The sequence below is a fragment of the Corvus kubaryi genome, unplaced genomic scaffold (assembly GCF_017639235.1).
Source record: "Corvus kubaryi isolate FWS band 111438036 unplaced genomic scaffold, C.kubaryi_AGA036_p1.0 37398, whole genome shotgun sequence".
NCBI lineage: Eukaryota > Metazoa > Chordata > Aves > Passeriformes > Corvidae > Corvus > Corvus kubaryi.
In genome coordinates, this window is record NW_024581137.1 from 6123861 (window position 1) to 6137874 (window position 14014).

The 14014-nt window shown below is 42.9% G+C and overlaps 1 protein-coding gene across 5 annotated transcripts in view; it reads right to left on the minus strand.

Annotated features, from left to right (window-relative positions):
• Positions 1-90: 90 nt before the first annotated feature.
• Positions 91-14014, minus strand: part of GLI3 (GLI family zinc finger 3) — a 207164-nt gene continuing 193240 nt past the window's right edge. For all 5 annotated transcript variants that reach the window (XM_042043326.1, XM_042043323.1, XM_042043325.1 and 2 more), the window contains 3 exons: positions 11721-12011; positions 8186-8513; positions 91-7011 (listed from right to left, as the gene is read on the minus strand). In XM_042043326.1, coding sequence (XP_041899260.1) covers positions 4721-7011; positions 8186-8513; positions 11721-12011 — 2910 coding nt within the window. In that variant the 3' untranslated portion in view covers positions 91-4720. The remainder of the gene's footprint in view (positions 7012-8185; positions 8514-11720; positions 12012-14014) is intronic.

Genomic DNA, 14014 nt, shown 5'->3' on the forward strand with positions numbered 1-14014 from the left:
ACAAGCGCTGATTGCAACCAGGCTTTTCAGACATATGAAAAAATAACTCCCTCCCCCAAGGAGATACTTCAGAAGCTGAAAGCTAAGAACTTAAGTACAAAGGCTTTTGTTTTTATTGACATTGTAAGAAACAGTTTTTTTCTTTGTTACAAAAAAGCTAAGTGGTTCTGCAAGCAGAAGTACAGTTCATATGTACACAGTGCTACAGACCCTTCAGATCAACCTAAGGCTTGAGAAACATCAGATCATAACTGCAGGTTTATCAAATGAAGACCACTAAGGTCTGTTACAGCTGAACACTATTCCTACCGTACATAAATGTATTTACACATTCTCTTTTTTTTTTTTTTAAAAGGATTACAAGCTTTATAAAAAAAAATTTAAAAATTGAAAAAAAAAAAGCAACACATTTTTATCTTACATCTGCAGGACTGACAACAGTAACTGTTCCATAGGAGACATTCCACCAAACCAAGGACAATAACACGTGAATACCAGAGGTTTACAAGACATTTCAGACCCTATTAACAGTGGTATGTGCTATTAGCTGAATGGCAAGTACAGCCTCATCAGGAAAATTTGGCAACACATCCTGGTCCCTCTCTTTTACAGGGTCAACGCAAAATAAGGCACATACACTGCGAGAATATAAACACTGCTGTTCAGGGGGACAAGCCATTGCAGGACAGATGTGGGTGAGCCAACCAGCAATCTCACTGAGGGGTGGGAGAAGCAGTGACTGAAATGAGCAGCCAGCCAGCATCTTGATGCACGTACCATTTGGGGCCATTCTCCAAGGAGAGAATAACATCATCTGCCATGTGGATGTGTGGGACCATTGTACTCCCCAGAAAAGCCCATGTGGAAGCCCACTGACTTCCCTGCAAACACACCTTTCCTTCACCTGGGTTTAACTGACAGATAAACTCTTCACTGACAACTTCCACTTTGTGGAAAGTAAAACTGCCTGGAGAAACACTCACACTTCAGGCAGGCTGGGTGTTACTGACGTGTCCAAGGCCAACAGTAACAAACATGGAAGACTCTCAAAGGGCCATTAGAAGAAATGGTGATTTAGGCTTAGGTTGCAATGCTTTAAAAATAGAACATTCATGATATTTTGTGCATTTTCTTCTACTCTCGGGTGAGCAGTGGGTTTCCAACAGCTATGCAAAAATCAGCTGATGTGCCAGATACACAAAAGCAAGCTTTGACTCTGTAACTGAAGAGGAAGAGTAGAGGGGTGCTAGTAAACACATCCCACCAGTGTTGATGGGACTTTCCCCAGACTGCCATATGGTGAGGAGGTTGACAAGTGAAAGCTGGTGTCCAGTGTAACAGTGCCATGCTCAGAGAGACCAGTCTACCTCATCAAAACAGAACCAAAACCCAAGATAGCTGGGCTATGATGTATTGCTACCTTCACAGGTACCAAAAAACAGGCTCTTTAGTACAGAACAGAAAAGCGTGAGAAAACACTAGAAACTGAAAAGTGACACATGAACATAAGTGGCACATACACTTAATGTGAAAATGATAAATCATTTGAACAAACTCCCTGAAGACACAGTGGAGTTTCTGATTCTTCAGCTTTGCCAAATCAAATGGGATGCCTTTCTTGAGCATGTGGTTTCTGCCAAGACACACTTTTGGCCCAAGACAAGGATAAGTGAGTGACTAAGGTTTGTCAAACCCAGGAAGGCAAATTAGCTACTCCAACAGTCCCTTTTAGCCCAGAGCAATATAAATGGCTCCCTCTAAGCTCTGATGGATCACATCTGTTAATAGCTTCCCAGCATCAATTGCACCAGCAGATACAATTATGAACTGGAAAATTGAGTTTAAAAAATAGTTGAGGATGGTTGGGGTATGTTAATGTATTGGCTCCATAACAATAAAAGACTTCTCTCCCAAGCCACCTACTCCCAGGCTGGTCATAAGTCTCCCTGCTGAAGTTGTTTATAAACATGTAATTGATGGCTTTAATAAACAGCCAGTTATTGGCTGTTTATTATCTGAAACATGTCCAGCACAGTCTTTCCTCATGCCTATAGTGCTGCTTCTCTGCAGGGCTGTGAGCTGTATCCCAGCGCTGCAATGCACAGCATTGGCCCCTGGAGCATCCCTGCCCCTGGGGACCTGCCCAGTGGGATGCATCCCTTCTTGTCCCAGCAGCAGGGCAGGGACGATGGTTGTGTACAGGCAGCAGGTCTCTACAGGGCCTTTGGGCAATGAGAGGGCAACAGGGAGCAGCTTCCTCCCACTGCCACAGCAAACCAGTTCTTTGCCATGATGAGCTGGGCCCAACTGGCCGTGCAGCCCAGGGACCACTGCAGGCAGGCTGTAATAGCTGGTCAGGGGCAGGGAGGCTGGGAGAGGAACTGGCAAATGGCAAAGCACAGGATGAGCAAATATGTGTGCATGGGAGAGGGGAAGAAAGAAATGCTGGCTAAAGATACAGAGAAAGACAAGAGCTAGATCATGATAAAAGGTGTAGGATATTTGCATTTGTTTTGATTTCTGACATTCCAGCTCACAGTACAAATCTTTTGGTATGTGCTGTGATAAGCCCAAATATGGCCCCTGCACCAGATTCCTATGATGTTTTCCTACTGATTTATAGCTCCATCCTCTAACAGCTGTTAATGTTATCTGACGACTTTACTGAGGTTCCATTCCTACACATTTCCTCAAACGTCGTGTCCTGAATCAGCTGGTATTTCACCTTTTGCTTTACAATGGAAAAAAATGCTATGGCTTTCTAGCCTACAGAGGTCACCTTCTGATTTTGACTGGGCTAAAGTTTATCTCTGTTTCAAAACTGACCATACTCTCTCTTCTCACTATATGTCTACTATAACACCAGCTCCTTACAGACATCAAATCCATGACTGTAAGTGCCTGCACAATTTACATCCCGTAGTAGGACTTCACTACTGGGATTTAACTGAGAAGTCTGCAAGGGCTGGAACTCCATGCAGCTTCTAGGAGTGGGTGAACTTAAACCGTGGTCTTGTGATTGTTCCCCACACCAGCCTGTTCATCCAGGAGCACTGTGTGTTTAGGGATGCAGACATGGAGCCCAGCAGAGCCAAAAACAAGCCAGTGCTTACAGAACAAAATGCCATTCACCTCCACCAGTGAGTAGCTTCATGATCACAGTGCATTCGTTTCAATTTTTGCGGGTGTAACTGAGCCTGGGCATTGACCCTCTGGCTTGCTTTGAAATTGAATGCACGTGGTGTCACCAAGAGAGAGAGAGAAAGAAGCTGGGTTGGTCTCTCTGAGCTTTGATGAGTTACCAGACAACTCAGTTGGTTAGAGCATGGTGCTAATAGCATCAAAGTTGTGGGTTTGATCCTCATACAGGCCATTCACTGAAGAGTTGGACCTGATAATAATTCCAGATCAGAATATTCTGTGATCTATGAATACTTGCTGTTCTCCTTATTTCTTTGCTATTTTTAATGGCAGTTTAAATCTCAATTTTGTAAAGCCTGGGCACAGTGGAAAAACATTTAAGATTAGCAGATTGCTTGCAACTGCTTTGATTTATTTGGCTAGTCTGAGAACTGGGCCAGCCATTCATTTTCTACTTTTACATGTCATGCCCATGATGCTTTTGAAGCTGTATGTATCCATGGAGCTGTCTTGGCTATAGGGGATGTACACACAGTTCTTCCAGCAAATAAGAACCAGTGGCTCAGCAAATTACACCTCAACAATTTTCATTAAAAAAAAGAATTCCCCAGTATGAAATACTGCTATTTTGTTATTTCATTGTATGAAATACTTCATAAGACCCTGATTGTATCTCCACAAAGGGGGTGTGCAATGGGAAGATTATAGTCTACCCAAGTCACTACATATGCCCATAATTTTGCTATCCAGCCATTTTAAAAAGAAGGCTGAAAACCAGAATACCAAATATTGCAAAAGATGAGAGTTGGACTACAAGCAGCTTTCTGGTCCTCTCCTTCCTCTGAAATAGGTTGAACATTACACAATCTCAGTATCATTATTCAAAGCAGTGACAGCTATCTCTCTGGGTGTGTAGAAAAAAGCTTCTGCTAGAGATCAAAGGGCTGATGGTTTTCACATTTCTTATTTGCTTGAACCTCCCAACTTTTTGTGCTCCAGGTCTCTGAAACTGCAGCCCAGGGGTACCATGGCAGTGCATTTCTAAACTGGTCTTCCACCTCAGTGTGATGTGTCCAGTGCATCCAGAGAGGATTTCATCTCTGTATGCTCACTTCACATTGTGCCTGGTTATAGGTTCAAGGGGAAAAGTTGCAACAGTTTTACAAGGTCTAGCTTCGTTTGAGTAACAGAAAATCCCCAGTCATTTCATCAGGCCTTTTTTACAAAAATCCCCAAAACAAAACAAAAAAACCCATGCACTTCACACGTTTACATTGGTTTACAATTAAAAAACAAAAGAAAAAAAAAGAAGCATACAGACATTCAAAACGAGTGAGAGAGAGAGGAAAGAGAGAAAGGCAGGGAATGGGTGTAGCAATACTGATTCAAAACTGAAATGGAAGACAGTTTCTCCCTAGAACACTTTAGGGTTTTCAGAGTCCTTATTCCATAAAAGGAATATACTTGAAACACATCCCATTTAGGTGAGATGAGATTGCTAAAATACATACACAACTAAAAAATATGAGTCTTTTTTTTTTCCATCTGTTATCTCCTAAGTGTTTTTTGTTTTTCATGTCTATTGCATAACAGCAAGAAACTTGCTTTCTTCTGCAAGTGAGGTCAACAAAGAGCTCATGTCCCCAATAGCCATGTTGGTTGTGCTTACAGGCATAGCTGGGAATGTAAGAGATGCTCGGGGAGTGGTGAGGCGTGAGGAATTGCGGGAGGCATTTTGAATGATACTTGGGCTCAAGGCTCCCGAAATTAAGCTGACATGGTCCCCATCATCTATGATAGCATCAAAATCTATCTGCACACCCTCTAGACTGTTGTTGTCAATGCTGTCAACTGTGCTTGACACTTGGTTAGCCCCCGGAGAAAGAAGCTCGGATGAGTTTTCAGTTGCAGTCCCCTGCAGCAGGCAGTTGGCTTCTGAACCAAAGAAAGAACCTGTTTTCATAGCTTGGTGGCTAAAGCCCATGGATTGGTCATATAACTGACCAGAGTAATTCTGCATGTTAGAGCAGAACTGCTGTGATTGACCTTGCATTTCCGTCTTAATGGTGTTTACCCTGTACGTCTGGTTGCCATCACCTACGTGTCTTTGCTGTTGGGACAGGTTGTTTCTCAACACATTTTGCCGTCTGTTGCTGCTGTAATTAGAGCATGACTGGTAACTTTTGGCCACTGACAAACCTGAAGGCTGGCTACCAATGGTGTGAGACACGAGTGGACAACACTGCAGCCCTTGATAGAGGCTGCTTTGTGAGGTAGGACTAACCTGCCCTAGCATCATTTGACCAGATTGATTGACTCCCTGGTAATGAACGCCATCTCCAACTGGTTGGCTTTGCAAATATTGCTGTTCCATCATATTCCTGTTCTGCATCCCATTTGCCATACTGGTGGTTTGATCGCTGGATGCCATGGGATGGCTGAAATTTTGCTGGTTCCCATTCACTGGCATGTTGCTGATTCTCAGCTTCTGCCCTTGCACTGCCATGCCACAGGAATTGTCTGTCACCCCAGACATCATTGCTTGCCTGCCCATGCTTTCACTGTAAGGCTTGTTGGACTGCATGCTGAAAGAATTCCCAGCTCCGCTGCCAAGAGCCATGTTTTGCTGTAAATTGTAGGAAGTGTTGTTCTCTGCCAGGTTCTGATAGCCATTCTGCTGGGCCATGTTGCTTCTCTCCAGATTCTGCTGCTGAACCATCATATTGTTATACAGTCTGAAGGCCCGAGCCTGCTGCACTGCTGACCGCTGACTACATTTCAGCTTTGAAGGAGATAAGTCAGAACTTCCAGAGCTTACTTCATTCCACTGAATAGGCAAGTCGCTCTTATTTGCCTCGGGACCTGCCTGCTGACTGCTCGGTGGAGGGGCTTGGTCAAAGTTGCTGGGGTTGTTGTTTCCTGAAACTGAGCTGTGGTGCATTTTGTTGCTGTCTAGGACATTGTTCAACAAGTGGTCGTACATGCCCTGGTTCTGGGAATTCAGATACTGGACCACGTCATCTGGCAGGAGATCCTCATCATTCAGACTGCCACCTGCTTCCATTGTAGCAGCCTCCAGGGCAATGTTCTCGCTGATGCTTGGAGGACAGGGGGAGCTGAAGCCGCGGAAGACGCCACCCTCAGAACGGGTGTAGTTCTGAAGAACAAGGTTGCGCTTTTCCATGGATGGAGGCAAAGCAGGAGGGTTAAAGCTATTAAGACTGTTGAAATGCTGGACTCTCGGAACAGAGAGGTTGTCGGAGGCCATTCTGACTGGATCACTGGCTCTCCTCGTCCCATTTCCTAAAGTTTCATGAGACAGAAAATGCCTCCTGCTGTAACCATTTGCCCCACCATCACTACATCTTCGAGGGGCATTCACTGGAGGCAGTGGAGATACTCCTGACTCCCTGCAGTCACCCAAGAGTGCCATCCTTGTCTTGAGGCTCATCCTCTCCATGTTAGGCAGTGGAGTTGGTGGGGGTCCACCAGTAGCTGCTGCATATTTAGCTTTCAGCCTGTATTGCTGGGCCGGGGTGAGGCTGAGAAGGCTTGGTAGGTCATCACACTGGCTCGCTTCACTGGAGCGCCGGGAAGCATCTGTCGAGATGGGGTCGTAGGAGTCTGCAACGCTCACGTTCTGTGGTCTGCCCTCTGCCTGGGAGGCATCACTGGACCTCCGGCTGGAGAAGCAAGGAGAGATTCCAGAGGACCTGCGGCTGCTCAGGTAGGCTGAACTGATTGTGCTAGTATTGCTGTCCCTCCTGTTCAGCATGTTCAACACAGTGATGTCCGTACTTGAGAGTTCATTCCTGTTTGGCAGAATAGTCATGGATCCTCCGACACTGCAGCTGCTGTTTGACTGGGTACCTGCAGGTAAAATTCACAGTTAGACAAATAGGTATTATCCAGAAACTGGTGTGGAAAACACACAGTAAAGAAGTAAGTGGGGTATAGAGGAAGAACGTCATCACAGCCAATCATAGCAGTGCTCTTTCTTGAAAGAAGTGGGGATAAAAACTGTGTCCTTAGGTTAAAATCTAATTCAGAGACTCAAGGGTAACATTTCAGTGTGAATCCCAGCAGAAAATTTATAGCCCATAGCCACAAATTGTCATCAGGTGGTGCAGTGCTCCAGCCTGCAGTGCAGCTATGCTGGCTGATGTGCCAGGAGGACACATTTGTAAGGGAGCTTTTTATAGGCAAAATATAATTGAACAGGCATTTGCATGGAATGGCAAAATATACAAATTGGAGGCTATTCAAGGTCATTTCTAAGACTTCTTGAAATATTCTTGAAATAACTCCTAACAACTGCAAAACATCTTTGCTGGTTTCCTTGTTTTGTTTTGGTTTTAAGTAAACAGGATAAATTTCTTAATTTTACATAGTTTCTTTTGATTGAATGGGTCTCAGAAAACCTGTCATTGCTGGGTGGAACACAGAAACCTACAGGCATGCTGTAGGCAAAGTAGGGGTGGCAGCAACATCTGTTTTGGTCATGAGCAGCTCTTTGGAGGAAAACAACCAGGGATCTTCAAAGTTCTACCTCGCGTTGCTTCCATTCATGGATATCAGCCTTTGCAGCAGTAGCATCTGTACATATGATTTCTTCTATGTGTGGGAACAGGTTATTTAAAGGGAAGCCCAAAGCATTTCTGCAAAGGGTGCCTTGCAAAGGCCTCAACAGAAAGACTTCCATACAATAAACTCACAGGTATTTCTTTCTTCTGCTTTTCCTCAAAATGGGACAGAATTATGATGATCTTGGGTCAAAACCTTTAACAGTAAGAAATATTTAAATTGTGATTCACAGCTCCCTTGTTAGACCCTGTTCTATAAAACACAGAACTATCAGAGTTCTCAGAGGGTGGGTAGTAGGACTTGCAATGAGGGAATAAACTGAAAGTGATCAATTTACAAATCATTTCACAGCTGCTGAGTTTCCTAAGCTGTGCAACTCCTGCAAGAGTTGAAAAATTGAGCTAGTAAGCAACAAGATTAAGGACAAAAAGTGTTATCACTCCTGTTACGTATATCTCACCATTTCCTATGAGAGGCGGCAAGGTCGGGGCTTTGGAAGGTGGAACGGGGTTCAGTCTTGGAAGCATTCCATTAACTTGTTTCAACCTTTCTAATTTCACTTGCTCCATCCATTTGGTCCCTGTTATATTCCTCCTGGCCTGTAAGCCAAGTGCTGTGGTGGCTGTGGAAATGGTAGAGTCCATGATTGGGGTTTCATCGATGACACTGAGGTCTCCTACACTACCACCACCGGTCAGAGTAAGCTCGATCCCATTGTTGGAATAGTTGCTGATGGGGGACTGTTCGCTGCTGCATGTAGACTGACCACCAGGGCTTGGCTGAGATGTCTGTTGGAGGGAAGCAAGAGACAAAAGAATGTGAGGATTAAGCAAACAATGTTAACCGGAGCACTCATGCTAAATGAAGGTCTAAATGGAGCCAAAGATATAGGTACAGAAAAGTGATCGTTCATAAAGAGGCTTTCTGGATATTGATTTCAACTAGCGAATGGCATTGTAAACCACAAGACTAAAATCCCCTTTCACATCTTGCTGATGGTATGCAATATATCTCCATAAGACACTTATCCGAGTTATTCCCATAGTTACTTCTATCACTTCAAGCCATTTGTGAGCACGTATGGATGGATACCCTACTTTGCTCATGTGCTGTTCCCAACTGAAGCTGCAGCTCAGAAAAACCAAACCAGAATTCAGTCATGTTACAAGGTATTAGTTTACACTGCTAGGCTTGCAAACAAACAACCAAACAAGACTCCAACAACATTGGAATTTGGGGTTTTTAAATTAGACTTGTGGTTAAAGAATGTAAGCATTTTCCAGGCTTAAGGCTCATTGTTACAAGCAGTGGTTGGCCTGAAATGCTGGCACGTAATAAAACAGGAACAAAGCATCAGTGCAAAAAATACTGGATCATATTATCAGCATCCCATGACCCTGGCATCATTCAGGTCTAACTTACACCTCCTCTTATACCTAACTTATACCACCTCTGCCCTGAATCAAGAAGGTGATGATCTACTAAATCACATCCTTTGTTTCATTTGAATTTAAGATTTTAAGTGCAGGAATTTAAGTAGACAATACAGGCTGCTAATCTGCAGGGATATAAACATGCCACAAGAGCATCTTCTTTCTTAAAAGAGAGTGTTCCCTGCTGCTCTAGCAGAACTCTTGCTGTGGGGAAACACAGGCTTGATTTACTTTTTATAAAGTGCTTGCAAAAGAATGGGAAAATTGACAAACTGACAAAACAGAGGAAGACAGACAGGAGTCTCTGGACTTAAAATCTCACTGTAAGGTTCTATCAGTGTGATCACAAATCAGTGGGGTATGCAGTATCATTTTGCTCCCAAGAACAGTTTCATGTAAGTATTTAACTTTTAGGGTTTCTGATGTGGTTTTGGTTTTTTGTTTTGTTTTTTTTCTGCCACTCTGTAATCTTTATGTATATTTTACTGAAAAATACTGTCTAGAATTTCTGAAGTGGCAGGGATGACTCTCACTTTAAACATCAATGAATGAAGACACAGATTCATGGCAATACTGTAGTTTCATATGCCCCTAAGGAGTCCATTTGAGATGCAATAACTATTTTATTATTTCTAAGTTGTATGATGATACTTAGAATTTATGAGGCCACACTGAGCAAGGTCATTTCCAAATCCTGGCCAGAGCAGATTTGGTGACAAGAATAGAAATAACAGTTATTATGCGGAAGAAAGTTTGTGCTTCTGGACAATAGCTCTATGCCATATGGAACAAGAGTAATAGTGATCAGAAGCCTGTTCTTGTAGCACATGTCAAGATCACAGTGAGGTAGGGTACAGAAATAAGAACTGTATTATGCAGAACACAGAACATATATTTCTAGATGTGCAATACAGAAAAAAAAAAAAGGATGTCTCATCTAGAGGGGAAAGTACAAAGACATTTCTGAAGATGCTTCACCAATATAAGCCAGATTTTTCACATGTCAAGTGTTGCAAAATGCTCACAACACATTACAACTGGGAATACGCTGGATGGATTGCACATTACTAAATAAAGGAATGACTGAACAACAGGCAGAAGACTAAAATAAAAACATAAATAATGTTGCAATAAGAAAAACAGCAGAAAAGTTAAAATGCCCTCACCTTATTACCCACTGTCCTTAGGAAGTTAGAATAAGACATTTAAGAGCATTAGACAGAAAAGACATTGAATTAGTTGAAAACCAGAAAATATATCTTCATTCATACATGCAGTGAAAAGCAAGAAACACAGAATTATTTTTAAAATATAATTTTCAGTGAGAAATATTTAATACTATGTAAGCTACAGGCATTAGTACCCTTCTTCCACAAATTTTCATGTTAAAACTCTGTTCAACATGCCTTAATAATGCCACACATTTACCTAGCAAAGCAAAAGAGGTTTTCTTCCTATGCAAACTAAGGTAGTTATCACCAAAGCGGGCAGAGGACCTCCTTTAGACTTCAGCAGGAGTTTACTCTGAGCCCTTGGAAGTTTTTGAATTCAGTATTAATACTGAACAGTTTGAGCATAAGCCTTAGGCACAACATAGTAGTAACTCGTATTTCAGTGAGTAATCACTTTGAATTGCAGCATGATTAACAGTATGAGCAGAATTTGGAGAGCTCATATTTGTAGTCCCCAAGGGCTGGATACAGATGAATCATAGACCCAGATGGGGAAGAGGATGGAGTGACTGCCTTTGACTTAACCCTTGTGAAGAGGGCAGATGGCACATGAAATTCAGGCAAATAAAGAACTTGTGTATTTAAGACAGCATCTCAAAAAATGGAATACAGTCCTTTCAACAGTTTAATGCAATACGTTAAGGTAAACCAAAGAAAAGACCTGCAGACTCTTAACTCAACTTGATTTAGTTAAACTTGGATTAGGTAAACTTGAGTAAGTATCAGATAAACATAAGAAGTCATCTCACAACAGAGATGATATGTTATTAAAAGATGTCCATCTGCTGTTTAAGAAAGTCAATTCATCCTGCTTCAGTTTGATCCATGACCCAAAAGCCTCAAGCCCCTAAAATCTGATTACTTTCCGAGGTTCTCCAAAAATGATCGTCATCAATATCATCATTTTAATCATTTGGACTTGTTGTGGTTTGGTTAGGTTTTTTTCTTGTTCTGGCTTTCAGCCTGCAAGATTCAGATTCACCATCTTTCTTCTGGAAACAGGAGTGTGGAAAAAATGTGGGTTTTTTTTAAATGAAAACTCTGATTTTCTTATACTATGCTTATTCCAGAAGATGCAGCTTTATAAGAGAAACAATTATTGTGACAGTTGCCAGCACTGCACTTATTCCATATTGCACAGACTAGATGGAATCTTTTTATTTGCTATTTCTTAGGCTTTAGAAACATTTTACAATGTAAACATAGAAGAAAACCTCACAAAACCAAACCTTGTGAGCTAGAGTTTACAGACTTGAGCATTTCATAAAGGGATTACTAATCGGTTGCCAGAAGAAAAAGGACAAAGGGAGTGGCATGGTGTATTGCATACCATTGGTTTTTCTGACTTGACTGCTTTCACTTGGAGGCATTCTTCACGCTTTGAGGTAGTGTTGCTGAGGTCCTTCTGCTCACCAATTGCACCCTGAGTCTGATGGCCTGGTGACCGGGTCTGAGAGTGGCTGCCTGGGTCTCTTGGTGGTGGAGGCCTTGGGTGGATATCTCCCCGCTGCTTCTTGGTGACATGTGCCTCCGGGCCATGCACGGTCTTCACGTGTTTCCGGAGAGAGCTGGGGTCTGTGTAGCGCTTTGTGCAGCCCGGTATCTTGCAAACATATGGTTTCTGACAAGACACAAAAACCACTTAAATTAGATTTAACTCCATGTGGGACTCCTGAAGAACTCCTTGGAGCTGGTGTCACAGTTATACCTTTCACAGTGAATTTGTTACCTGATTTATGGTCTCTACAACAACTGAATCATAGAATGGTTTGGGTTGGAAGGGACCTTAAAGATTATCTAATTATCCACTCCCCTCCCAACATGGTCAGGTATTACAGCTGGTGAGTGGTCAGCGGCTCTGACCCAGGAAGAGGTGACCGGTCTGGAGAGATGGTCCTGAAAGGAATCGCCTTCCCGAAGCCCGGTGTCTTCCCTCAGCTGCTGGCAGGAGGGCCCTTGCAGAGGCTGTCAGCTCTTTAGTGATTATCAGCTTGTGATTTCAGCTCAGCTTTGCAGGGCAGCCGCCAGGCCAAGCCAGACCAGAGAGAGACAAGAGGCTCATGTGGCTGGTTCCGCACGGAAGGTAGCTTTATTGTGGGTCCATACTGCGGTGAAGGGGAAAGCCAGGGACGAGAGCTCTGTCTCATAGGGGCAGAGGGCTAGCTTTTATAGGGATACAGGGGATGGGTAAAGGCCAATGGGTTACAAAGGATCTGCATAGGGTCTCCTAAGGGATTGTGGGTCTGTCTTTTCTTGCCGTGACCAAAGAAGTGGTTGCCTTCCCAGGGAGTCCTGCTGGGCTATTACGCAAGCTCAGCAGACATCCCTCCAGGGCAGGGGCTGGGCATACCCCACAGTCAGGGACACCTTCCACCAGACCAGGTTGCTCAAAACCACATTCACACCTGGCGTTGAATACTTCCAGGAGTGGGGCATCCACAGCTTTTCTGGGCAATCTCTGTCTGTGCCTCACTATCCTCACAGTAATTAATTTCTTTCTTATAACTAATCTAAATCTACCCTCTTCCAGTTTAAAGCCATTATCCCTTGTCCTATCAAACTGCAACTACACCTAGTGAAGCCCATTAGTTCCCCTTGGTTCAGAAGGTAACAATTAATGCTGCATAGTTGACTGAGGGGGCAGAGTCTCTCATGGTACCAACTGGCACAGCTTTCACTTATCTCAGCAGAAGAGTCAACACAGCTGTGGCGGTTTATGAAGACTGGTCTAAATTTCAATCCTGTCCCTTGCCCTCAGCAGTTTGATAGTGTTTCCAGTAAGTCTAGTACCTACTACTTGACACTGAGAGGCAAACAGCCCCTTCAAAAGATGCTGGGCCACTTGTTCAGCCAGAATTAACTGAGGAAGCATTTTTTTCTGGCTACTTCGATCACCAGTATGATGTCAAAGCATAAGATACAGTGCCATGAGCATTTTCATGTTGCAGCAATATATGCACTAGTACTATTAACTGCTACTAGCATAACTCATCACTCATTTTTTTTAGAAACCACTTTATCTGTGAATTTCTATAGTTCACTAAGACATGTAGAATAAAGTAAATTCACTGTCTTATAATTTAACAAAGCCTTTGTTCTTGTATTATGAGGGGATTAGAAAGAAGAGTTGAGCACTTCCTAAATCCTTTAATTGCCTCAGGAAGCAAAGTATTGTTCACTCACTTTTATTACTGAATTGTTTCCAAGAAACTATTATTTTAAAGGGGTTTTTTATACTAGCCTTCAAAAAATAGAAAGAGACCCTCATGCAGAGTTTCTCAGAGGGGTTCTCTGTCTGCTTACACATGGCACTGTGGAGCAGAGTCTTTGACAAATACAGCTTCTTCATAGCTGTCTAAGGCCTGAGACTGCTTTCACTGACATCAGTGGAAAAAACCCTCCCATTTACTTGAAGAGGAGCAAAAATGAGCAATTTAAACATGATGTTGAGCTACTGAGACAGGTTTTCGCAAGTTGCTATGGAAGTACAAGTCACTTAGCTCTCTTCTGCATGAGTAAGGCATACCTTCATCAAGATATGTCAGCTGCTTTTAAAGCTCTCTGTAGGTTACCTACTTAAAACCAAAATGGTACTGCAAGCAAGTGCTGAATTTGGTCTGTGCT